A 24,345-nucleotide genomic window follows, 5' to 3' on the forward strand; every position below is an offset into this window, starting at 1 on the left:
GGCATATTTTTAGCTGAAGTCTTATTAAGTACTGTAAATGTAAGTATTATGAATAAAAATAATTTAAAATTACTCGAAAAAAAATGTCCTATTTTTAGGTCACTGGGATTATATTTTGTGAATATTTGTTATTTTATCTAGTCACTACATTTGCAATAAACCAATGAAATAGCTGTTAATCATTAAATAAAAACGAACATACATATTTCATAATTATTTTTATTTATGTATAGGTAGGTAGTACATTACAGTTGTACAAAAAATCTAAACTTATGTATTCTAAACATCAACAAAAAGTACTTTCTTCTAAAATATTATCACATCAGCCTCAACTTTGTTTAACAATTGCACTTTAGTCTTTATTAAGGATGAGATCAAGTTTCTCACATTACTTATATAAACAATTAAACATCATAAAAAATAGTTTTTCCTGTAACATTACTATAGTATAGTCTCAAATTTGCTTAGATAAATATAATACTTTTTGGTATTTATCAACAATGAGATCAGTGTTCTTACATTTTTTTATCTTATCCTACAAATGAAATATCAAAATAAACATTTTCTTTCAAAATAAAGTTACAAAACTCCTAGAAAAAACAAAATTTATGATAAAACAATTACATTGTACTAATGCAATAACATTCCATCGACCTAATTTTAGGACATCGAAATTTGCTCGCATCTCCTGCTCGAAATAAATCATAACGGAAAAAAATTTTAGTGATCGTCATAATACAAAGCTTAAATTAGTAGTTTATGCAACAGTGATATAATAAGGGTTCTTAAAATTCAAGGGTCGAAGTTACAAAACGAGACGTAGTCGAGTTTTGTAAAAAAAGACCCGAGAATTTTAAGAACCAATTATGAGCTGTTGCATACATTACTTTTTCTATGACAGCAGCAGCAAGAAAAAAAAAAAAAAAATTATTAAAAAAAAGAGTTATTATTAAAAAAAAGAGTTATTATTTAAAAAAAATTGAGTTATTATTTAAAAAAAAAGAGTTATTATTGTAAATGAAAACATACCTCTTTCAATCAAGATGATCGGAACTTGTATCTTTAAAAAAAATAAAGCAGTTGTATTATACTCATAAGATGACTGCTAGCAGTCATCTTATGAGCCTGTAGACAAAGCATTCAAATGACATTGCTTTAGATATCACTGTCAGTCATTTAATTGACACATTTAAGTGCTGGAGTAGAAAAAAGTATTTTTAATTAAATTTAGGTTAAAATAATGTAAGATTCTGGTGAAAAAAACGGATTTACTTACAACGTTTTCGCGAGGACGCCATCTTCCCAACATCCGCGTGCCAAAAGACTGTCATTTGATTGTCAAACGTCAAACTGACAGGTAATCATAATAACTGCGCTCAGTTCCGCCATATTTAAGAAATAACGGTTTCTTTACACGCAAAGATTTAGGATCGGTACGTGTCAGAAAAATTTAAAAGTGTACGTTTGTTGTATTGTTATATTAGGTTAGCTTATTACCCCCGTATAAAACCAGTTTTACCCCCACGGGGGTAATTACCCCTAGGTTAGGAACCACTGGGCTAAACAGAGATGTAATATTACATCCTACTAGAGATGGAACGTTGTTCAAACATAACTTGATACTGATTGGTTAAATCTATTTATATGGCATGACACCGTCCTCGGATCTATATCAATGATCTATGGATCTATAACATTCTAATGCGGATAAGCTCTCACGCGCCGTTTAGTATCGTTAATCGCGCACTCCGCGGCGCTCCTATTTATTATTATTTAATTTATTTATTTTAATTTATAGTTGAATAATTTAAGATGTTGAAAATCGCTGCCGTTGTTTTTTGTTTGGGTAAGAATGGTGTTATTAAATTGAAGGTCCCAGTAAAGAATTGCAATTTAAATAACAACACTTCCGTGAGACACAGACAGTTATAGACGCGTCTATCGCGATTTTTTTAGTGTCGAACCGTCGGTAAATAAAGGTAATAAAATAAATTCGCGATAGACCCGTCTATAAATGTGAGTTAATATGTGTTCAAAATGCGAAAGTTTTAAATATTATATTGGCTCTGTGAACTATAATCAGACCTCACGAGGGTAGCTTTAAACTGAATAAATGTGTGGCTCTGCTATTTTGAAAATTTTCCAAAATTGAATCGCAAAAAAAAATTATCTATTTAATTATTTTACCTGCTCACAAAATATCAGGAGAATCTAGACTTATTTCGACCGGGATATGAACCGTGATTACCTTTTGTGTTGTTTTAACTAACCGTGAATCATTCAAAACTGTTATCAGGAGAATCTGTTTCATGAAACACTCGGTTTCAAAATTTCATGATCATTGCCACCTGTAGAGTAGAACATTCGGACATATGAAAGCATTTTTGCCCAAGTAACATAGACCTCCGTTAACGCTCGGTCAATAATTTAATTTTATACAAATAATGATGTTTTTATTTTAAGCCTATAAATTTTTTTGTAAGTTATAAAAAAAATACATTTATTTCAGGTCTTAAAAACCCATATTACATTTACAAAATGATATTAAAATCAAGAGTAAGAATTAAAATGAAACTTAAAAATACATTAAAGACTCTAATTTTGACCCTCCTAGTCTGCATAATTTTTATTCCCATTTCAAAAGATTTCATTAAATCTCAACTGTAATTTTTAAGTCACTTTAAACTAAGTAAATAATATTTTTTCTCAGCGCCTAAAGTTAAGGCTACGTTCGTAATAAACCATTTAATAAGATATATAACTATTTTAACCATTTTGCTGACATTTCAGCGGCCCTCTCCACCTGCCAGGTGCCGATGGACTTTGCCTACTACCACGATCTCCACTTGCCCCACTCTCCCCCGCTCCATCCCACACTAGCTCGCGACACCATTCATACGGTATTCAGCTGTCAGGGCCGAGCACGGGGGTATTATGCGGATTTGGACACTGGATGTCAGGTAAAGCCACGATCTCCGCTTGCCCCACTCTCCCCCGCTGGCTCGCGACACCATTCATACAATCTTCAGCTGTCAGGGCCGAGCACGGGGGTATTATGCGGATTTGGACACTGGATATCAGGTAAAGCTACTACCACGATCTGCACTTGCCCCACTCTCCCCCGCTCCATCCCACAGTAGCTCGCGACGCCATTCATACGGTCTTCAGCTGTCAGGGCCGAGCACGGGGGTATTATGCGGATTTGGACACTGGATGTCAGGTAAAGCTACTACCATGATCTGCCCTTGCCCCACTCTCCCCCACTGCACCCCACACTGGCTCGCGACACCATTCATATTCATAGGGTCTTCAGCTGTCAGGGCCGAGCACGGGGGTATTATGCGGATTTGGACACTGGATGTCAGGAAGCTACTATGATCTGCACTTACCCCACTGCACCCCACGCTGGCTCGGAATGCTATTCATACGGTCTTCAGCTGTCAGGGCTGTTCACGGGTGTATTACGCGAATTGGGATGGATGTCAGGTGCATAATAATGCATAAATGAATACCTAATAGGTAACATGCTTATCAAAGCTCAACAAACACGAGATTCGGTTGAGGAATGCATGACCAGCCAGCCATACGAAAGGATTTTGCCTTTAACAGAAATTGAGACCTTCGCTCTTGCTCGGTCAATACGTAGTATACCGAAGATCCGGCCCGGCCCCGGCCCGGTCTAGCGTGAGTCGTCCTTTAACCGGTTAACTCCGAATGGGATGGTGTACCTGAGGCTTACAAACCTACCTCCAACCGCAGCGGAAACTTCCGTTTCTTCAGGATCATTTATTCATTCATTCATTCATTCATCGTGTCCGTGCTGTATGTCTGTGTTGTTTCCAGGCGTACCACTTCTGCTGGCACCAGCGTCTAGTGGCGACAGACCTTTGTGCCAATGGGACTCTTTTCAATGAACAGTTCCAGGTACCGTATAATGTTTTGATTAATACCTAAGATAAATGTTATTCTTTTCTTTTTTAGTCTTTTCACTGGAGTATTTTATAACATTAAAACTTTGACTGTGTTAAATTATATTATATTAACTTTAAATTATTTATTAGCTGACATTGAGTTATTATTACTATAGAGCAGCTATACCAAATAATGAAATTGTCCTTAACCTGTCCCTGGTCTACCACGCGACCAAAATGTCGTAAGCGCAGTAAAATTCATGGAGCTTACGCGTTTAGGTCGCGAGATTCACGCTTCGCTTCTATGGTTTGTTGTCAAAACAACAACATCCCATGGCGCAAAATACTGGTTCTCTGTGTCGGTTCTATACGTAGTAATAATAGTTCAATGTTAGCTGACCATATTACCATAGAGAAATAAGTCAGTTCAGACTATTAATTTCAGTGTCTACATCTAGCATCGAGTAGCGGAACTATCAGTACTGCTACTTGACAATAGATGTAGCAGTACTGATAGTTCCGCTACTCGATGCTAGATGTTAATAGTCTTTTTGGTACTAAAACTGATGTATGGAGTGAGCACTCTATGTATTTTTTTCTCTATGATATTACTTAGTTTATTTTATATACAAGGCCAATTCAAGCTTACATTTTGATGTCAAAATGATATCAACTTTAGGTAACTTAAGAGAAGTTTGGATGACGAGCGCTTTTTTACTGTAAATAAAATAAGTAGGTACCTAAGTAAAGAATAAACAGTTCTCAATATTTATATCTAAATTAAATATTGTCATCGAGGTTAGAAATACTTATACAGGGTGTCCCAAGAAGTAGTGATATACTGAAGCTGGGAGGTAGAGGACCTAGAGGGCTATCTGAATCACCCCCATGTATGTTCCGCGATTTTTCGTATTTTCGGAGTTATGATTTTTTTTAATTTTTCACCTATCGCCGAGTACGATGAGATTTTTATTTATGGTGACGTGAATTATTGCGGTAGATGCTTGATTTTTTTTGTGTGCTAAGCTGATAGATAGGCCAATTCAGTATGGTAACATTTACTATCGTTAGATCTCTGAATGGAATTAAAAAAAATGTAATGCCAAGAAAGATAAAATTACCCAGAACGAGTGTGTATACCTACATTTAGCTTCCTTCTCGTCTCGTCTCGCCTTTCTCTCGATGAGTGTGTACATCCGGCATTAGAATATGAAGTTTTTTTTCTTTTCAGGTCTGCGATCATTTCTACAACGTGAGATGCGGGTCACCTTATGAAGATCTATGAAGAGGATAGGATGTCAATAAAAATATAAAATATATTTTTTTGGTTTTTATTTAAAAATGAGTATCCTTAAAATAAAAATGCATAGAAATGCTACAGATCTGTCAATTACAGATTACTATACATTAATGTCTTAGTAGTGTCATAAATACCAACACTTTTGGAAAATATCATTAATATTATGTATAAAAAATCAAAACCAGGATTCTAAATTATCCGGATAATCTAAATATAATCGAATTATTCAGATAATGATAGTCTTTGATAATTATCGCGATAATTGTCCGATAAATATCGGATAATTATCCCAAGTACTTACCTATGGATGGTTCTATATTTATTTCCTTTGATAATAAAAAATAATTGGACGTTTTTTGCAATTTTTTTATAAATGTTATTAGGTTATTATCAAATCGATAATTATCAGGCATATAAATCACGATAATTATCAAGATAACTATCATTGATAATTATCCTTTCGAACCCCGTAAAAAACTATAAACATGTCACAAAATAAATTTCATTGGAGACTGGCTTAGAATAAAACATATTATCAAAAAAGAGTATTAAAACTAAATGACTAAAACAATCGAAAAATCATACTGGTCTTAACCTTCTGTAGGAACGATATTAAGCCACAACCGCAAAAAGTCTTTCACTTAAAACTTAAACAATAATAGCACACAAGACAAAAAACCTAAACTGCTGACAGCCCTATGACTGGATTTGGGCGCGGGCTTGTCTTCTATCTCGTTCTCTCTCATGATCCTGTCCATCTCGTCCAAAATGCGCTTCTCTTCTAACGCTAGGGTTGTCGCCTCGTTGATGGTGCGCATGAGGGGGTAGTTGGAATATTCGGGCTCGGGGAGACGGAGGAATAATTCACCGTTTGATGCCACGTAGGCTGTGCGCTTGCTGAGGTTTTCTAAGCGGTTGGCTGTAAATAATAACAAAAGTTGTATTTATAGTTAACTAGCGACCCGCCCCGGCTTCGCAATAACAAATTATACATAAACATTCCCCTTGAATCAGTCTATCTAATTAAAAATACCGCATCAAAATCCGTTGCGTAGTTTTAAAGATCTAAGCATACATAGGGACAGGCAGACAGCGGGAAGCGACTTTGTTTTAAACTATGTAGTGATAAGTAGCATATAACCATTTTCAACTCCTTCTGCTAAAATATTAGTTGTAAATTGTTTTAGCGATATATTTTTCGTTAGTTGCGACACTCGTGACATCTGGTGTCAACTGATGTATGAAGTTAGCACTCTTTCCTTACTTATATATGTATATTTCTCTAGAGGTCCCTTTCTTTCCCATGCAGTTTTAAGTCATAATGTATTGTTTGTCATACTTACTATCATTGCCTACTCATCAACAACTAAATCTACTGAAACCGTGAACTTTTCAGGATTTACGTAGGGTTATCCTATAGATAGGTTAGGTTAGGTATGTTTTATGGCAATCCTGAGAAGTGAGGCGTTTCTGAACCAAATGACATAACTAACGAAAATGCGGACAAACAATACATTACCATTTATTAAGGTTGTCTGGAAGAGATCGCTCTTTAGTGATAAGACCGTCTGTTGTCTGCCTCTACATTTAATCGATTGTTCTATCTTTTTACTGAGGTGTGCCGATAAAGAGTATTCTATCTATCTATGACTGCAAACTTTTTGGGAAACAATAGAGACCCATTTCTCTATGATATTAAGGAAGAATACTCACCATCAGGCAATTTCAAGGTCTTAAGCGCCTCCTTCAGCACCGGGCTGTCTCTGATCTCGGCATACGTCTTCGTGAAGACTTCGTACACAGGATGAAACTTCCACATTCATAATATTAACGAAGAATACCCACCATCAGGCAATTTCAAGGTCTTGAGCGCCTCCTTTAACACCGGGCTGTCTCTGATCTCGGCATACGTCTTCGTGAAGACTTCGTACATGGTATGAAACTTCCACATTCATAATATTAACGAAGAATACCCACCATCAGGCAATTTCAAGTTCTTGAGCGCCTCCTTCAACACCGGGCTGTCTCTGATCTCGGCATACGTCTTCGTGAAGACTTCGTACATAGTATGAAACTTCCACATTCATAATATTAACGAAGAATACCCACCATCAGGCAATTTCAAGGTCTTAAGCGCCTCCTTCAGCACCGGGCTGTCTCTGATCTCGGCATACGTCTTCGTGAAGACTTCGTACATAGTATGAAACTTCCACATTCATAATATTAACGAAGAATACCCACCATCAGGCAACTTCAAGGTCTTGAGCGCCTCCTTCAACACCGGGCTGTCTCTGATCTCGGTATACGTCTTCGTGAAGACTTCGTACATAGTATGAAACTTCCACATTCATAATATTAACGAAGAATACCCACCATCAGGCAATTTCAAGGTCTTGAGCGCCTCCTTCAACACCGGGCTGTCTCTGATCTCGGCATACGTCTTCGTGAAGACTTCGTACATAGTATGAAACTTCCACATTCATAATATTAACGAAGAATACCCACCATCAGGCAATTTCAAGGTCTTAAGCGCCTCCTTCAGCACCGGGCTGTCTCTGATCTCGGCATACGTCTTCGTGAAGACTTCGTACATAGTATGAAACTTCCACATTCATAATATTAACGAAGAATACCCACCATCAGGCAATTTCAAGGTCTTGAGCGCCTCCTTCAACACCGGGCTGTCTCTGATCTCGGCATACGTCTTCGTGAAGACTTCGTACATAGTATGAAACTTCCACATTCATAATATTAACGAAGAATACCCACCATCAGGCAATTTCAAGGTCTTGAGCGCCTCCTTCAACACCGGGCTGTCTCTGATCTCGGCATACGTCTTCGTGAAGACTTCGTACGCGTTCTCCGTGGTGTCCACTTCGCAGGACCCCTTGAAGTCGTCCGTGTCGATACTCCACACCATGAGGCCGCCGAGGCCGTAGGACATTGCTAACCTGATTGAAATATGTGTTAGATTCAAGGACATATAGGCTGAGGAAACGGAACGCGGTATTAGACAATTTTTTATTAATTTTATCAGTCGATCAGGTTTGTTTTGAGGATCAAATGTCTGTATGGGACCCATTGTCTTAAAGCAATACAAAAGTCACAAATGACGGTGAACCGCACTTTACTGACGAAACGCTTCATAGAAAATGGCATCGTGACGTCACCACACCATGTAACGTTAGAAGTTTCGATGTATGAAAACAAGGAAATTCCGATTTTGTTGGTGAAATATTGCGTTTATGTATACGGTTGCTATAAAATTTCTTTTTAAATTAAATGTAAGGAGTCGAATGGTATCATTATTTTTTTCCTATTAGGAAGTATGTTGTTGAGCATAAGACTTTCCGGTCGGTGCTACATCTATTGTCAAGTAGCAGTACTGATAGTTCCGCTACTCGATGCTAGATGTAGACACTGAAATTAATAGTCTTTCTGGTACCAAAATTGATGTATGGAGTGAGCAATTTATGTATTTTTATCTCGTTACCGATTTTCTTGTTTTATTCGTCTATTTTTGAAGGAAGGACGTAACTTACTTGACTTTGACAGCGATGGACTGAGGATCATCATAAGATATAACTCGTCCACCATCGCGAAGAAAAGGCGTGTTGCTGGCTTCGTCCCACTCACGCCGCCAAGAGTTTGTCTGGTTTGAGAGCTCCATACAAATCTGTAACGAATAAAATACATTTATTAGAGCGGCAACGCAGCGAGCGTGATGGGCACCTTTGCGTCGGGGACAGCCCGGGACGGGTTTTAGTAAGTAGTTATTTTTTGTATTTTTAGTTTGTATTTATACTTATTTAAGCTGCTACAATAAATGTTTTTTCTAATGTTTATAACAATAAATACAATTTATTAGAGGTCATTTCAACTGCCTAGCTATCACGGTTCATGAGATACAGCCTGGTGACAGACAGACGGAAGGACGGACAGACGGACAGCGGAGTCTTGGTAATTCTTAGTTTTTATAAAAGTCTCAGTTTTTACCCTTTGGGTACGGAACCCTAAAAAGTTACTAATTGTCACTGTTTACCTCATAAACTATCTCTCTCTCAAGTCGAAGGCGTTCATAGGTTTATGGGTATCATTTAACCTTTAAACGGGATGCATGCAATGCAAGAGGTAATGAACAAAACTTGTTCGACACTGTCAAATCTCATTACGTAAAAACTGCGAATAGTTAACGTACCTCGTTGTACAACAAAATATGACATTGATACATCAAGGCGGTTTGTTTACAACACAGACCTAGAATCCGCGCTCGCGCTTGACAGACAGCTTAAGTGTGCGAAAGGGAAGCCATCACGTATATGAACATCCCATGAGTGCGAAAGAGTCAGACTACCAATGAGAAAACGTAACCACTTTTGAGTTTGACGACGGCCGCTAACGGCCAAGAGCGTATCACGGTAATTTTCAAATTGAAAAATATACACGGATTAGGACGAAAAGTATTAAATAAAGCAATTCAGTGAAGATGGTGTCTTGTAGTGTGCCGGGTTGCAGTGTCACAGGGCCAAATAATCCAAGCAAATACTCATTTCAGAGGATTTATGATATTCCGAGCGAAATTTTCATAACGATATTTTGTCAAATTAACAGCGTAAAAAGTGTAAGAAGCCGGTTTATAAAGTTCATTATAAGTTTTTCTTCCTTTGTGTGGTAATATTTTATCATATTAGTCTATAATTTAAAATATTTTGTGTAAAAACCTAATCTGTTACTTTACGCTAGGGCTTGACAAAATGTTCATATGACAGTATCGATAACTTGTCGGTATATTAATAGCTATGTAATTATTTCTTCACAAGACATCATTAAGATATTAGCTTTTATAACCGACTTGAAATAATAACGAATGTTATACCTTTTTGAAGGTGCTCATGTTTAGCAATAAATTTAAACTTCACTTTCCAACACAGTAAGAGTTACATTAAGATAAATCTGCAAGGATTTTGATAGCACACGCAGTGCAAGTGTTATTTATACGTCTTAATGTCGTAGAATTTTAACGTTTAAAATAACACATTTGAAAAAGTAGTCGATAAAGCAATCAAACATCGACAGATTATTAATATGTTGTAACTTGACATCACTATTTTTGATCTCACATAGACAATTTACGCACACACTTGCATTTCATTTTTGGTCACACTTTTGAAGATTGACAGTTGTTCTTGTTCATCTAATTCTATGGTTTACAAAGTGCCTACCGGGAAACGCGAAATCGAGACTCTTTATCGCTAGAATATGCAAGAGTCATTGTTTTTACAACTTGAAAGAATTTTGGAATTATAAAAACATGATGACATGAAAAATGAATTGATTTTTAATTTTTTGTTTTCTTATTATTTGGCATAATTTTAACTTGACATTGTTCATAAATTAATATAAATGTATTGTGTATAAGTGTACATATAGCTAATTAATGTACTTTGTAAATACCTACTTGAATGTTGTAGAATGTAGTTTAAGAATAATTTGCATGCTGTCATGAGATAGCGGATCAAGGTGGATCATTACTAACCTAACTATAAGACCTGTAACTAACCCTTTTTCTGCAAATAAATATGAATATATATATATATATCTCTGTTTGGCCCTATGGTTGACTGGTAGAGAATGCCATTTGGCATTAAGTCCGCCATTTGTACATTGTTGTATATATTTTATGCAATAAAGTTTAAATAAATAAATAAATAAATATGTGATAGGAGGTTATATGACAAAACGTCGACTCTCTCGTTTGCGGTAGACCCTTAGATTGGTGATTGTGGGAGTGGCGCCCCCTACGCAGAGTTTCGTTTATTCTTGGGCCTTATTTCCTGTTAATAAAGGCCTGCTTACCTCATTGTACCCCATGAAGCCTGCTTCTCTAGTATAAGGCCCCTTAAAGCCCTGGCTCTTGACAGGCGTTCTACCATACTCCACTTTTGCCACGCTGGCGTCCATTAGGTAGAATGTCCGTCCGTACATCGGGAGGCCGAGAACCATCTTGTATGGACTCACACCGTGCTCCAACATGTATTTGATTGTGTATTCCTGAAAAGAAAGGATATTGGGCGTTTTTTTTTGTTGTCCCAAACACTTTTTTTTCAAATTTGGGATTTTTTATGTTATTTCTACTCAGAATCACGAGCTCTTTCTATCCTAATAGGAGAAAAAAAGTGTCCCAAAATTTCCATACATTTTTCGATCTTTCCATTACGCGACCGCCATACAAAGTCTATGAAAAATGGTGTCGGAATGGAAAAAAACCTTAGGACACTTTTTTTCTCCTATTAGGATAGAAAGAGCTCGTGATTCTGAGTAGAAATAACATAAAAAATCCCAAATTTGAAAAAAAAAGTGTTTGGGACAACAAAAAAAAAACGCCCTATTAGAGTATTTGACTGTATTTAAAATAAATTATTTTACACCATGCATGAAATAAAGCACCAGAAGATTATTAGAGAAACGTAGACCGCAGTTATTCTTAGACACAATTTCTATTTTTAAAACCCGTATAAAACTATAAAGAGTAGGTGATATGATCGTGACGTCACAAGCTAGTGTTTCATATAAATTCCATAGTAGCAAAATCGTTTTGACAGTTCGGAAAAAGAAACTGATTTGACTAGTTTAGTAGAAAGTAGAAAACCAGTGTGAGACTAATTTTCTTATAGGGCAATTTTTTTTACCACTCTCAACATGTCTAGCTGGTTCAAGAGCTGACACTAGTGCGTTGGTGCCAAAAAAGTCGTCCCAAGTGGTAGTCTTAATATCAAGCGGATACTAATAATGTCTATACTGTGTCTGTGTAGCCCACCTCTAGACTGAGCTTAGGCCAATAGGGATGATGACACATGTTGAATTTTATAACAAAATCTAGTAAAATAGATAGCAAACGAGCAATTTATCACAATAATGTGGATATTAAAATAAAATATTGAAAAATTACAAAAATACAGGACCTGAAAGTTTTAAAATTTAAGTTTTTTTTTAACTTCCAAAAACTATAAAAGTAAGGGTACCATTCGATTCCTTACATTTCATATACATAAACGCAATATTTCACCGACAAAAACGCAATTTTCTTGTTTTGTCCATATGTTGTCCATACTACAAGATGGGCTCCCAGGGACCTTGACGTCACGTTCCCTTGCCGTTTTGTATAGGGCGTTTCGCGAGTGAAGTGCGACTGTCGGCCTTTGACTACAATTTCTGACTTTTGTGTTACTTTAATGCAATGGGTCCCATATAGACATTTGATCCTAAAAACAAACCCGATCGATTGATACCATAAATGAAAATTAGTCATGTAGCCTATTCTTTCATGAAACCGGTGCTGCCAAAAATACGGGGGTGCGGGGGGACGAGGTGAGCGAATCCCGTGCCGTGATTGGTCCGTTCAAAGACACGGACCAATCACGGCACGGGATTGACTCGAAGATGGAGTAACGCTACCGTATGTGTGGCAGAGGAGGTGCTATGTCTAGAGGTTGGATAGTCTGTGGTGTAGCCAATAGCCTGTATACATACCACGCTCAGCACATCAGGTTCAGGAGCGGACACAGGAGCGTTGGCTCCGACAAACCCGTCCCAGGTGCCGTGGTAGTCATAACACATCATGTGGATAAAGTCCAGATACCTGGAATTAGAATTGACTGATAATTAAAAAAGTTTTAGCCATAGAGAAATATAAGTAAAGAAAGAGTGGTAACTCCATACATCAGTTTTCTTACCAAAACCAGGCGTGTCTCACTCCGCGATTTCGTCGCTTTGCTACAGGTAGCTAAAAGTACATCCGTTCGGCCCCACTTTTGGGGAAAGCCATAAGCCGCGCGTGGCGCTGTCGCCACCTAGCGGCCATATCTGTGCTGATCGTAACAGACGCGTTTTGTTAGAGAGTGAGTCTTCTGTACTTAGTACTATTATTTATTCTGTGCCAAAACGCGAGTTATTTCGTAGTCGACATCTAGCGTCAAGTAGCGAACATTATCAGTTCTGCTAGTTGACGATAGATGTCGCGGCAAACTAAAACTCTATCTCAACAATTTAGCTAGCAACAATCAGCTAATATTATAACCGGATTAACCGGAACTCTATTTTCAACTCTTTCTGCTTATAATATTAGTTTCTGGTGTCAAGTAGCAGTCAGTGTTGGCCGAAAGTTAATGCAAATTGAAAATGCTGGCCATTAACCATTATAAATTGAATCGTAAACTATAATCGTCCGATACGGTTTAAGGTTCAATTTATAATGGTTAATGGCCAACATTTTCAATTCGCATTAACTTTCGGCCAACACTGGTAGCGGTACTGATAATTCCACTACTTGACGCTAGATGTAGACTACGAAATAACTCGCGTTTTGGTAGGAAAACTGATGTATGGAGTTACCACTCTTTCTTTACTTATATTTCTCCATGGTTTTAGCTAACTCTTTGAACGCCACGACTATTGTATGCAGCGCGTCAGGTTAACGACGTTCGCCATTTCACATTGCACGAAAGTTGATATTGCACTAGCCGCGCGGTCAGTTGACGTCTATAGCGGTCAATAGTGTTCTAAATGGGGTCCCGTTGTTTCCCATAAAGTTTCAAGTCATAATGTATTGTTTGTCACATTATCATTAGTCATAAAACTGAAACCGTTAACATTTCAGGATTTTCGTTAGGTTATCCTATAGATAGGTTAGGTTAGGTTAGGTTTGTGGCAATCCTGAAAAGTGACGCGTTTCTGAACCAAATGAATTATGACAAACGAAAATGCGGGCAAACAATACATTATGGCTTAAAACTATTTGGGAAACAATAGAGACCGGCCGGGTCAGGCCGAAGCGTTGACATGCCAATTTCTATGACGGCCATCACGTAGTACTTTCTATAGAAAACGAAGCGCCGGAAGCTCCGGCCAGACCCGGCCCGGTTTTCCGGTTTAGGGGCAACTGGCGGCCTAGCCAAGGTGACACTCGCTTGCGCTTCGCTATCGAACCGCTTTGTGGTTTGTGTCTCTCTATCACTCTTCCATATTATAGTCTGTGCGGAAAGAGAAGAGTCGTAGAATGTATTGGATCCCATACATTTCACGACTCTTCTCTTTCCGCTCAGACTCTAGTGTGACAGGTGTAAGGCCTGAGTGGACGCTCGCTCGGCGACGCGTGCAGCGTGGCTGTGGGCTCACTTGTGATGTGAGCAGCGTGCACTAAGGCCGCTCCTATACGTGCGCATTTGTTTAACATGCACGCCGCACGCCCCGCCCCGCTGCACGCACAACAAGAGCGTCCACTCAGGCCTTACACTGAAGCTTTGGATTCCTCCGAAAACGGTGCCGTCATATGACAGCCGCTATATAGCGGTGAATGACGTCACTAGAACGTTGTCTATGTAAACAAGATGGAGCGGTTTCCTAGACAGCGTTGATTGTCAACGTAACGTAAAAAAGCGGTGCCGTCATTTGGATGCCGGCCGCCATGACGGTGTCGATGGTTTCGTGAACGTTTTATTAGATAGCGGTGACGCCATTTTGAATAAATGACACGAGATTTGAATAAATGATTCCGTACTACGATTATTTTCCTCTTCTGAAGATATTTCATCCTCCAAGTAAATTATAGATGATCAAGCAAATCTTGTCAGTAGAAAAAGACGCGAAATTCAAATTTTCTATGGGACGATATTCCTTCGCGCCTACATTCTTCAAATTTGCCGCTTTGACTATGGTGGATGACGGCGTGTTATGACGCCGTGGTACTTTCCACATGTCGTCACCGTAAAGACGGCCGTCTTTTGCGGCCGCTATATGACGGCACCGCTTTCGGAGGAATCCAAAGCTTTACACTGACAGTTGCGTTTCGTTAGCTACGGAGCGTTAGCGATTGGCATGTTGGCTACGGGGCCTGTTTGATGATAATGATTAGTTTGTACCTGCTAAGCTTGGAGAGATCGTAAGCGGCGTCCATCGTTTCTTTACCAGCGCCGAGTGCCGCTGTTAGAAGGTATTTCTTGGGCTCAAAAGCTTCTGAAAGTTCCTGAAAATATATACATGTTATATTATTTTTCTAGAGTTAGACTAAGAAAAGTCTGCAACGATTTTAATAGCATAAGTACACAGTGCAAGTGTTAATTATAGGTACAGTCAGCAGCAGAAGTTGCTAAGCGGGTGAGGTGTTCAAAATTACCTTGACACGCTCTAATTCTCCACAATTTTAAGTGCCATGCTATTGGTCATCACTTTTATGATATCGCCTGATTGTCTGCAAGATGTTTAAACGATTTGTGCCCTTAGAATGTCCCTGATAGTACTCGTACAATCAGCAGCAGAAGTTGCTAAGCGGGCGAGGTGTCCAAAATTACCTTGACGCGCTCTTATTCTCTTAACAATATAGTCGCATCAAGATCATTTTGAACACCTGGCCCGCTTAGCAACTTCTGCTGCTGCTGACTGTACAAATGGTTATTTATTCGTCATAATTTCATAGAAGTGTGACGTTTAAAATAACAGTTGCACTGCGTGTGCTATCAAAATCGTTCCAGACTTTTCTTGATCTAACTCTACCTATAAAACAATGCTCATCTATATACAAATGTAATTTTGCATCTAATTATAATTAGATATTTTTTTAGAAATATTAAAAAAGGTAAAAAATTATACCTCCAAAAAAGGTAGGTACCTACATATCTTTTTTTTACCTTAACCAAAGTGACGTAGTTGGCTTTATCCTCTGGTCTGCCATCTCTTCTCGCAGGGTACTCCCAATCCAAGTCGAGACCATCGAACTTGTATTTGCTGAAGCAAAAAAAAAAAAATTAGGTACAAAGGAACAAAGGGTTAATCTGTCAGCTCCCACGGCTCATATATGAGCCAGAACGCTTATGGTGACGTCATATCGTGGGATTTGACAGGTTAATGTTACAGGTATTACAGCTTGGCAAAAAGAGTAGAAATTAAAAAGTCCCTTTCAAACCAATTTATATAAGAAAACGGGACCACACTACAGTGTTGCCACTTTTTAATTTCTACTCTTTTTTGCCAAGCTGTACATAAATGTACAGCTTGTACATGTACATTATTTTTAATAGCTTTGTTATGTTTTGATTTTTGTTACTAACCAATGATATGGACGATATTATGTCTGAAATAAAAAAAATCAATTTCAATAAATAGTGTAAAGAAATTCAATAGAAATCTTTGAACTTGATACAAATCTGCTGTTTATGGTAAGATTCCTAATGTAACGGCAGAGTCAGTCCGAGTTAGCTTAGCCTGGTTTGGCTTAAAAAATTAAAAACTATACGATTTTTTTTATTGAAAGTCCCATTAGTATGTTAACGAACGAATAATGAAAAATAAGTTTTTCCACCAATAAAATTTCATTCGATAAAGTGACTAGCGTTCGCGTTTGCCTTGTCTATTTTTGTATGGGATTTTGAACAGCGCGCCAAGCGGGACGTTTTGGAAACTCTAAATCCCATGCAAAATGACACACGCAAACGCGTACGTCACGTCACACTATCGAATGAAATTCACACTAGGGGTACAAATGTCTGTAGACACTACTTACTCCAAGAAAGCCATGACGCTAGTAATAAACGTCTTCCTATTATCTTCGCTGGCGGCCATCTTGGAATACTTGAGCGAACCCTCGTTCCACCCCCCGATGGCGATGGTTACCTTCAGGTGGGGGTAGCGCTCTTTCAGACCCACGAACCCTTTGTAGCCAACTTGGCCGTTGTTTTTTTCGATATCTTGCCAGGGGTCTGAAAAAAAAAACATTTTAGGCAAATTCACAGTTGCAGATAAGTACCTACATCAGTTTTCTTACCAAAACGCGAGTTATTTCGTAGTCGACATCTAGCGTCAAGTAGCGGACATTATCAGTTCTGCTAGTTGATAATAGATGTCGTGGCAAACTAAAACTCTAATACTCAACAATTTACGGCTAATATTATAATCGGATGCACCGGAACTCTATTTTCAACTCCTTCCGCTTGTATTAGCAGTACATTTTTCGTCAGTAGCGTCATTTGTGACATCTGGTGTCGAGTAGCGGTACTGATAATTCCACTACTTGACGCTAGATGTCGACTACGAAATAAGTCGCGTTTTGGTAAGTAAACTGATGTATGGAGTTACCACACTTACTTTACTTATTTTTCTACGATTTAAAGTTTCAAGAAATACTATAAAAAATTAGCCCGTGGTTAACAATCTACTATTTTGTCTAAAACATTAAAAGCGATCACTTACCCATAATTTTAATTGTATTAGTGCTTTCATCCAGTCCAGCAAAGGAGTATACGAGGTGAGTACACAAGGAAGGCTCCAGGTCGCCAATGTCGTATTTCCCGGCGTCGGGCCGGTAAGTGGCCCAGCTGGCAACGTAGCATACTACCACTTTCCCATGCATAGGGCCTGGAATGTTTAATTGTTTGTCAATGATTTGTTGAAAGATATTACTTTTCATTTTGTGGATCTTATATAAAGCTTTGAATTAAATTAATAAAGCCGATCCCGACGAGCTGGGCAAATCGACCGATTTGATTAGGAAAATAATTGGCGTCAATCTCATCTAGCGTCCACACGTATACAATTTAATCACCAATTTGCATTCCATAGATACTAACTTGAAAAGTTGGCATTTTTGTGTCCGCACCTGCTAATTTGATCGGGGAATCAAATTGGCGTTTGCGTCCGCACGTCCTGATTCGATCGGTCAATTTCATCAGATTGGTGAAAAATTGTCTCGTCTGGAATCCACTTAAAGTGGAAACATTCACTCTCTGGGTGGTTCTGCGATCTTTTATATATATTATTATAGGAGTAGTATCACAGAATAAGTAATAGTATTATCATACAGAACGGACACGCACCGCCCCGCCCCGATTCGGATTACCTCGCCCGCGACAGGCCGCGACAAGAATGTGTGCGTAAGTCGCTCTACTGAGAGCATGTCAGGATTCCGTCAGAAACTCAATGACGCGTGTACACTGTACAGACGTGCCGCGCACACATATAAACGCAAATCCTTTTTGATGTATGGCGTGTCCGCCCTGTGGTAGTATGGAGAAGCGATGGTCCACTATGCTCTTAAATTTTCTCTGACCTTGACTACCTTCATTAAGTAGGTACAGTTCAGTACAGCGGCCGAGGTGTTCAAAATGATCTTGACGCGACTTTATTGTTAAGAGAATAAGAGCGCGTCAAGGTAATTTTGGACACCTCGCCCGCTTAGCAACTTCTGCTGCTGACTGTACGAGTACTATCGGCATAGAGAAAAACCGGCCAAGTGCGAGTCGGACTCGCGCACGGAGGGTTCCGCACCATCAACATAAAATAGAGCAATAAAATCGTGTTTGTTGTATGGGAGCCCCCCTTAAATATTTATTTTATTTTATTTTTAGTATTTGTGTTATAGCGGCAACAGAGATACATCATTTGTGAAAATTTCAACTGTCTAGCTATCGCGGTTCATAAGATACAGCCTGGTGACAGACGGACGGACGGACAGCGAAGTCTTAGTAATAGAGTCCCGTTTTTTACCCTTTGGGTACGGAACCCTAAAAAATACAATTTCAGTGTCTACATCTAGCATCGAGTAGCGGAACTATCAGTACTGCTATTTGACAATAGATGTAGCAGTAAATACTGATAGTTCCGCTACTCGATGCCAGATGCTAATAGTCTTTTTGGTATGAAAACTGATGTACCTATGGAGTGAGCACTCTTGTCTTACTATATTTCTCTATGTTATCGGGGACATTCCCAGTGAACCACTTTAAGGGCACAAATCGTTTAAACGTCTTGCAGGCAATCAGGCGATATCATAAAAGTGATGACCAATAAAGGATGACTCACGTTAGACCGGGCCATAGAGAAATATAGTAAGACAAGAGTGCTCACTCCATACATCAGTTAGACTATTAATTTCAGTGTCTACATCTAGCATCGAGTATCGGAACTATCAGTACTGCTACTTGACAATAGATGTAGCACCAACCGAAAAGTCTTATCTCAACAGCATAAGACTTTCCGGTCGGTGCTACATCTATTGTCAAGTAGCAGTACTGATAGTTCCGCTACTCGATGCTAGATGCTAATAGTCTTTTTGCTACTAAAACTGATGTATGGAGTGAGCACTCTATGTATTTTTTTCTCTATGACCGGGCCGACTGGGCCGTGTCTGGGCCAGAGCTTCCGACGCTTAATTTTCTATGACAGATGACAAGTGATCCTGTGATCCTTTCCATAGAAAATGAAGCTCCGGAAGCTCCGGCCCGGACAGGGCCCGGTCTAACCTGAGTCATCCTTAACATGGCACTTAAAAATGTGGATGTTGAAAAAAAAGGTTAGCTCAGGTAATGTTTATTGTTATAAGTCTATTATTGTGTGACGGCCGACATTTGCAAACTAAGATAAGGAATCCAAAATGCATCCTAATTGCTTATCTTTATGGGGAGGCGAAGCTTAGCCCAAACAACAACAACTAATAAACTACGTACTTACCTACTTATTATTAGAACAAATTATATTATTTTCAGAAAATATTTTAATTTGTTTTTATTTCAAGTAGAAACAGTACTATACTGAAATAAATGTCATATACATACTAAGAAAAAAAGACCCAGGCCTCTATCGCGGCACCTGCGGCGATAGCAGAGGACGCTGGTTCGATTCCAGCCTGGGGCACTGGAGGCCTGGGTCCTAAATGCATCGTTATTGGGGGCCGATTTCTGAATTTCGACCACTCGATTTCGTGTATTTCGTTCAGTAATATCTCCACTACTAGGCATATAAATTCTACTAATAGAATTGAAAACGAGTGGTCGATACCACTCGATTCACAATTTCTATCACTCGTATTTCAAAATTAGCATTTCACCGTTTTCCACCGATTTTCGAGTGTCGAAATCGAGCGATCGAAATTCAAAAATCGGCCCCTTGGTTACCTATCTGTTCTCTATGGGAGGTATTCCATATTTCACATATCAGCCGGAGTTTAGCTCGCTCGTAAGGATCGGAGTGGTTCACCGGCAATGTCCCCGATAGTACATGCGTGTGACCCTGTTCCACTATTTCGGTGACATGAATCCTCTAGCGTGACAAACATCTCGAGCGTGAAACGTCTTTGTTCACGGTATAACATCTTTTCGGTAATAATAGTGGTAGGTACTTGATGGGAAAGTAATGTAGGTAAAGTGGAAGAGATCGCTCCTTAGCGATACGGCCGTCTGTTGTTTACCTCTATCTTCATGTATTTTTATCGATGAAATTTGGTATATGGGGGTTTTCGAGCATAGCTCGGTCTCCCAGATATTGCTTTGCTAATCCTCGACATGATAACGCGAAAGTAGTTTTTTAAATTTTATATTTAGTTCAAAAGGCGCGTGTGAGCGGTGCGTCACGCCCCCGTCGCAATATCACGGCAAGGTTAAACCTGTCACAAAACCGGAACGGCTTCGAATGGCCAAGATACGAGATAAATGTCACCTTTTATGTGAAATACTGAGTTTGCCACCTTTGTATAAATATACAGGGTGGCCCATTTAGATCGGTCAGTATGGGAAAGCTGAAACTATAAGACATATACGAAGATCTGTTCTTAGGAACCATGTCATCGATTTTAATAACAAGAAAAACTGCATTCATAAGTACATTAAAACCTGTAGGTACTCAAAATAATAAAAAGGCGGTGGTCATTTCGAACACTTTGCTAAAATAAATTAAAGAATATGAAAACAATGCATTTTATTCATTTTAGACACCATGTTTCAGAGTAATAGGTGTGCTTAAGACCTACACAATCGATATCTAAATATAAATAGTTTTAGTTTTATTTTTCAAAACGTCCGGGTTCGATTCCCGAGCTGAGAACAGGTTTTTTTTTAAGTATGAATGCAGTTTTCATGTTATTAAAATCGATGACATGGTTCAAGAACAGATCTTCGCATGTCTTATAGTTTCAGAGGGCCTACCGCGAACCACGTTCGAAGTGTTACCTCCCTGTCGCACTTACGTACGAATTTACAAGTGCGACAGAGAGGCAACACGTCGAACGTGGTTCGCGGTAGGCGCTCAGACTTTCCCATACTGACCGATCTAAATGGGCCACCCTGTATACCATATCATTGATAACTGAATACATCAATAGTAGTTTGTGTTACAAGGGATCAACATGATATACTTGGTCAACCAGATCCTGACAGTAGAAAAAGGCGGCAAATTTGAAAAATGTAGACGCGAAGGAATATCGTCCAATAGAAAATTTGAATTTCGCGCCTTTTTTTACTGACAAGATTTGGTTGACCAGCTATATATTTCCGTCAAGGGCGTACATTGAATCCCGAGCGTAATGAGGGATTCAAGTGTTAGGACGAAACAGGAGCTGAGATTTAAATATTTTAGGTAAATATACCCGTCTCGCTAACGGAAGCGGCTCCTAAAACTAGTGCGATAAGGACAAGGCGAAAAATCCTGCGTAAAAATCTCAAAAATCGAGGTTTCGTACTCGACTGTTTCCTCCTCCAAAACTTAACCAATCGTAACCAAATTTGGAAATCTAAATGATTATGAAATTATCTGTGTTGGACCGTTTTGCTTTTTTGGCTAATTGATATCAGTTTTGAATACCACGCCTCTCATTGCGGCATAGTCAATTAGGCCATTTTGGCCATTTTTGAAGGGCTCTAGCGCCTTAAAAAACAAAAATATCAAAAAAAGCAAAACGGTCCGACACAGATATTGACAATATTAATCTGTGTTGAAAAAATCATTGCTCTAGCTTCAAAACCCACGGAGGAAACAGTTGAGTACGTTTGTATGGAGAAATAACCACTCCTGTTGCCTCTTAACGCCCGGACGAAATAATTTTGATACCGTGTGACACATACTGCTTTTCACATCAACTATGAGGAAAATAAAAAAAACTTAATGGTGACACAATCTGATGCTTAAACAGATTATTTAAGCTAAAAAAAATGTAAAACTAGTGTGCTAGAACAGAAAAGTGCCACTTTTGATCCCTCCTAGCAGGGAGGAAAAGTGCCACTTTGATCCCTCCTAGCGGGGAAGAAAAAGCTCTTTTCCGAATAGGAGGCGTAAAAACTAGTTTTTATGTTGCTGGATTCGTCGATCTAATCTATGCGTCCAAAGTTAAAACGGCCGTTTTTGTTTTGAGTTTTTAGATTGACGAATCCAGCAACGTAAAAACTAGTTTGATGTATTCAAAAGGCACTTAAATACAAAATACAGTATGTAGCGGCCCCCTTTTTTAAATAATCACGATTATTTAGCAGTGGCGCTAGTGTGCATGTTGATGGGCTCTAAAATCAATAAGATGTGACGAAGCGGTCGATTCTCAGAAATACATGTTTTTGTTGAGTTATAAAAATCTGAATCATCATCATCATTTTCCTGGCGGGTTTCCGGTTCCCGGCAACTGCCCCAAAAATTGGTATTTGCACTAATTTTTACGAACGCGACTGATATCCCACCCAGAGGGGTCATTATAAAAATCAGATTCAATTTGTTTTTTTTTTAACAATTGTTACCTACTTCTATGTAGGTACTCAAAACAGGCAGGAATGCGATATTTTTAATAGCTACGAAAAAGACGTACCTCATTATTTTATTACCCCACAACGACATCGGAGTTTAGGATTGCCTCTATGAATAGGTATACATTATAAAAAAAAATCGGAATGAGAGTAAACGGCGATCGTCACATTTTAACAAGTGAAGTTTAGTGTACTAATTTGCAGGACAACTATAGCTGGTCAACCAAATCTTGTCAGTAAAAAAAGGCGCGAAATTCAAATTTTCTATGGGACGATATCCCTTCGCGCCTACATTTTTCAAATTTGCCGCCTTTTTCTACTGTCAAGATCTGGTTGAACAAGTATATTTTTTGTTAATTGTTCTGTCTCGTTGTCCAGCGGGCTCAGCACGGTTCCATTTCTATCGACTATCACTATGCCCATCACTTTCGCACTTACATACTTGTTAGAACGTGACAGGCATGGTGATAAACGATAAAAATATATTTTTGACATAAACTGTAACAATTTTTTAAGCATGAGCATTTGGTGACATATAATTTGATAATTTGTTATTTGACGATAGTAATAATGATATAATATTTGTAATAATTTAAAATGAAACCTGCATGTACTGTACTCAAACTCAATAGATTTAAGTATAATATTGCCTACCAGGGCCCATGTGAAACAACTATTACCTATGTATAGGTGAACCAGGATCTATTGAGGGTGCGCCATGTTGCGGAATTTCACTGGAACTAATTTTTTCATACTACACTGAATTGTCACCCTATACATGAGAATAACAGCGCCCTCTTGACAATTATCATATATTACTGGTCAGGCTATAACACCTGTGTACTTACCATGGATGCAATAAATATATGAATATGAATATGCAAATGCGACCGTGCTACTAGGGCAGGGGACAATACACAATTTGCCAGGAGATGCGTCATCACATGGATATGATGATATGATAAAGAAACTCTCTAAACTCCACGTATAGGTATTTAAGTCTGTGCTAAACTCCTAAGAATAAACCAAAAAAAAAAACAATTTTCGTGAACCTCGAAAGAAATGTAGTACCTAACGTATTTTTCACATAAAAACAACGGGCTGCACTCCGGGAGTGCCGACACAAGTGAAAATTCAATGACTAGTCCAAAATGTCTGCAGCACTATGTATAATTGACCCATCCTCCTTTCTATTGAAAAACTTTAGTTCCGAAATTGCTGGTCAGTGAGCTTGTTTAAAATTCGAAATTCAAATTTGTAGCGTTAATTGTTTAAAATTCGAATAGAAATTGTAAAGTTACCTTGCAGACCTCGCATCTAAATATATTTGGTCATGATATTTTGAGTTATATTCACCAGTATTAGAGTTCACTTTTATTAGCGATTTCATCAAGATGTAGTTTTATTGAATTATATTTGAGTGATATAAAGTTAGAATGTAACTGTGAGATCCTCGTATTTCAGCCCGTACAAGATTAGATTAGAACCTTTTTCATGTAATGTCATTGAGTTTTTCTTTATTGATTTAAATGCCATCTAAATGAGTGGCTATCTAAACCTTACGGTCACGTGATCGCCTTACGCTGTC

General features: G+C 38.4%; 2 protein-coding genes across 3 annotated transcripts in view; one reads left to right on the forward strand and one right to left on the reverse strand.

The window, feature by feature from the left end:
* Positions 1–1,690: 1,690 nt before the first annotated feature.
* LOC134659211 (U-scoloptoxin(01)-Cw1a-like) lies at positions 1,691–5,197 on the forward strand. The gene is made up of 4 exons (XM_063514840.1): positions 1,691–1,846; positions 2,791–2,960; positions 3,844–3,924; positions 5,143–5,197. The coding sequence occupies exons 1-4, from the start codon at positions 1,813–1,815 to the stop codon at positions 5,194–5,196; spliced, it is 339 nt and encodes a 112-aa protein (XP_063370910.1). The 5' UTR covers positions 1,691–1,812; the 3' UTR covers position 5,197.
* Positions 5,198–5,728: 531 nt separating this feature from the next.
* The window catches only part of LOC134659233 (probable chitinase 2), a 97,999-nt gene continuing 79,382 nt past the window's right edge, over positions 5,729–24,345 (reverse strand). For both annotated transcript variants that reach the window (XM_063514870.1, XM_063514869.1), the window contains 9 exons: positions 17,452–17,616; positions 16,766–16,961; positions 15,894–15,990; positions 15,129–15,232; positions 12,742–12,850; positions 11,068–11,262; positions 8,754–8,887; positions 7,981–8,162; positions 5,729–6,130 (listed from right to left, as the gene is read on the reverse strand). In XM_063514870.1, coding sequence (XP_063370940.1) covers positions 5,853–6,130; positions 7,981–8,162; positions 8,754–8,887; positions 11,068–11,262; positions 12,742–12,850; positions 15,129–15,232; positions 15,894–15,990; positions 16,766–16,961; positions 17,452–17,616 — 1,460 coding nt within the window. In that variant the 3' untranslated portion in view covers positions 5,729–5,852. The remainder of the gene's footprint in view (positions 6,131–7,980; positions 8,163–8,753; positions 8,888–11,067; positions 11,263–12,741; positions 12,851–15,128; positions 15,233–15,893; positions 15,991–16,765; positions 16,962–17,451; positions 17,617–24,345) is intronic.

This window comes from Cydia amplana, chromosome 24, assembly GCF_948474715.1.
Source record: "Cydia amplana chromosome 24, ilCydAmpl1.1, whole genome shotgun sequence".
NCBI classification, from domain to species: Eukaryota; Metazoa; Arthropoda; class Insecta; order Lepidoptera; family Tortricidae; genus Cydia; species Cydia amplana.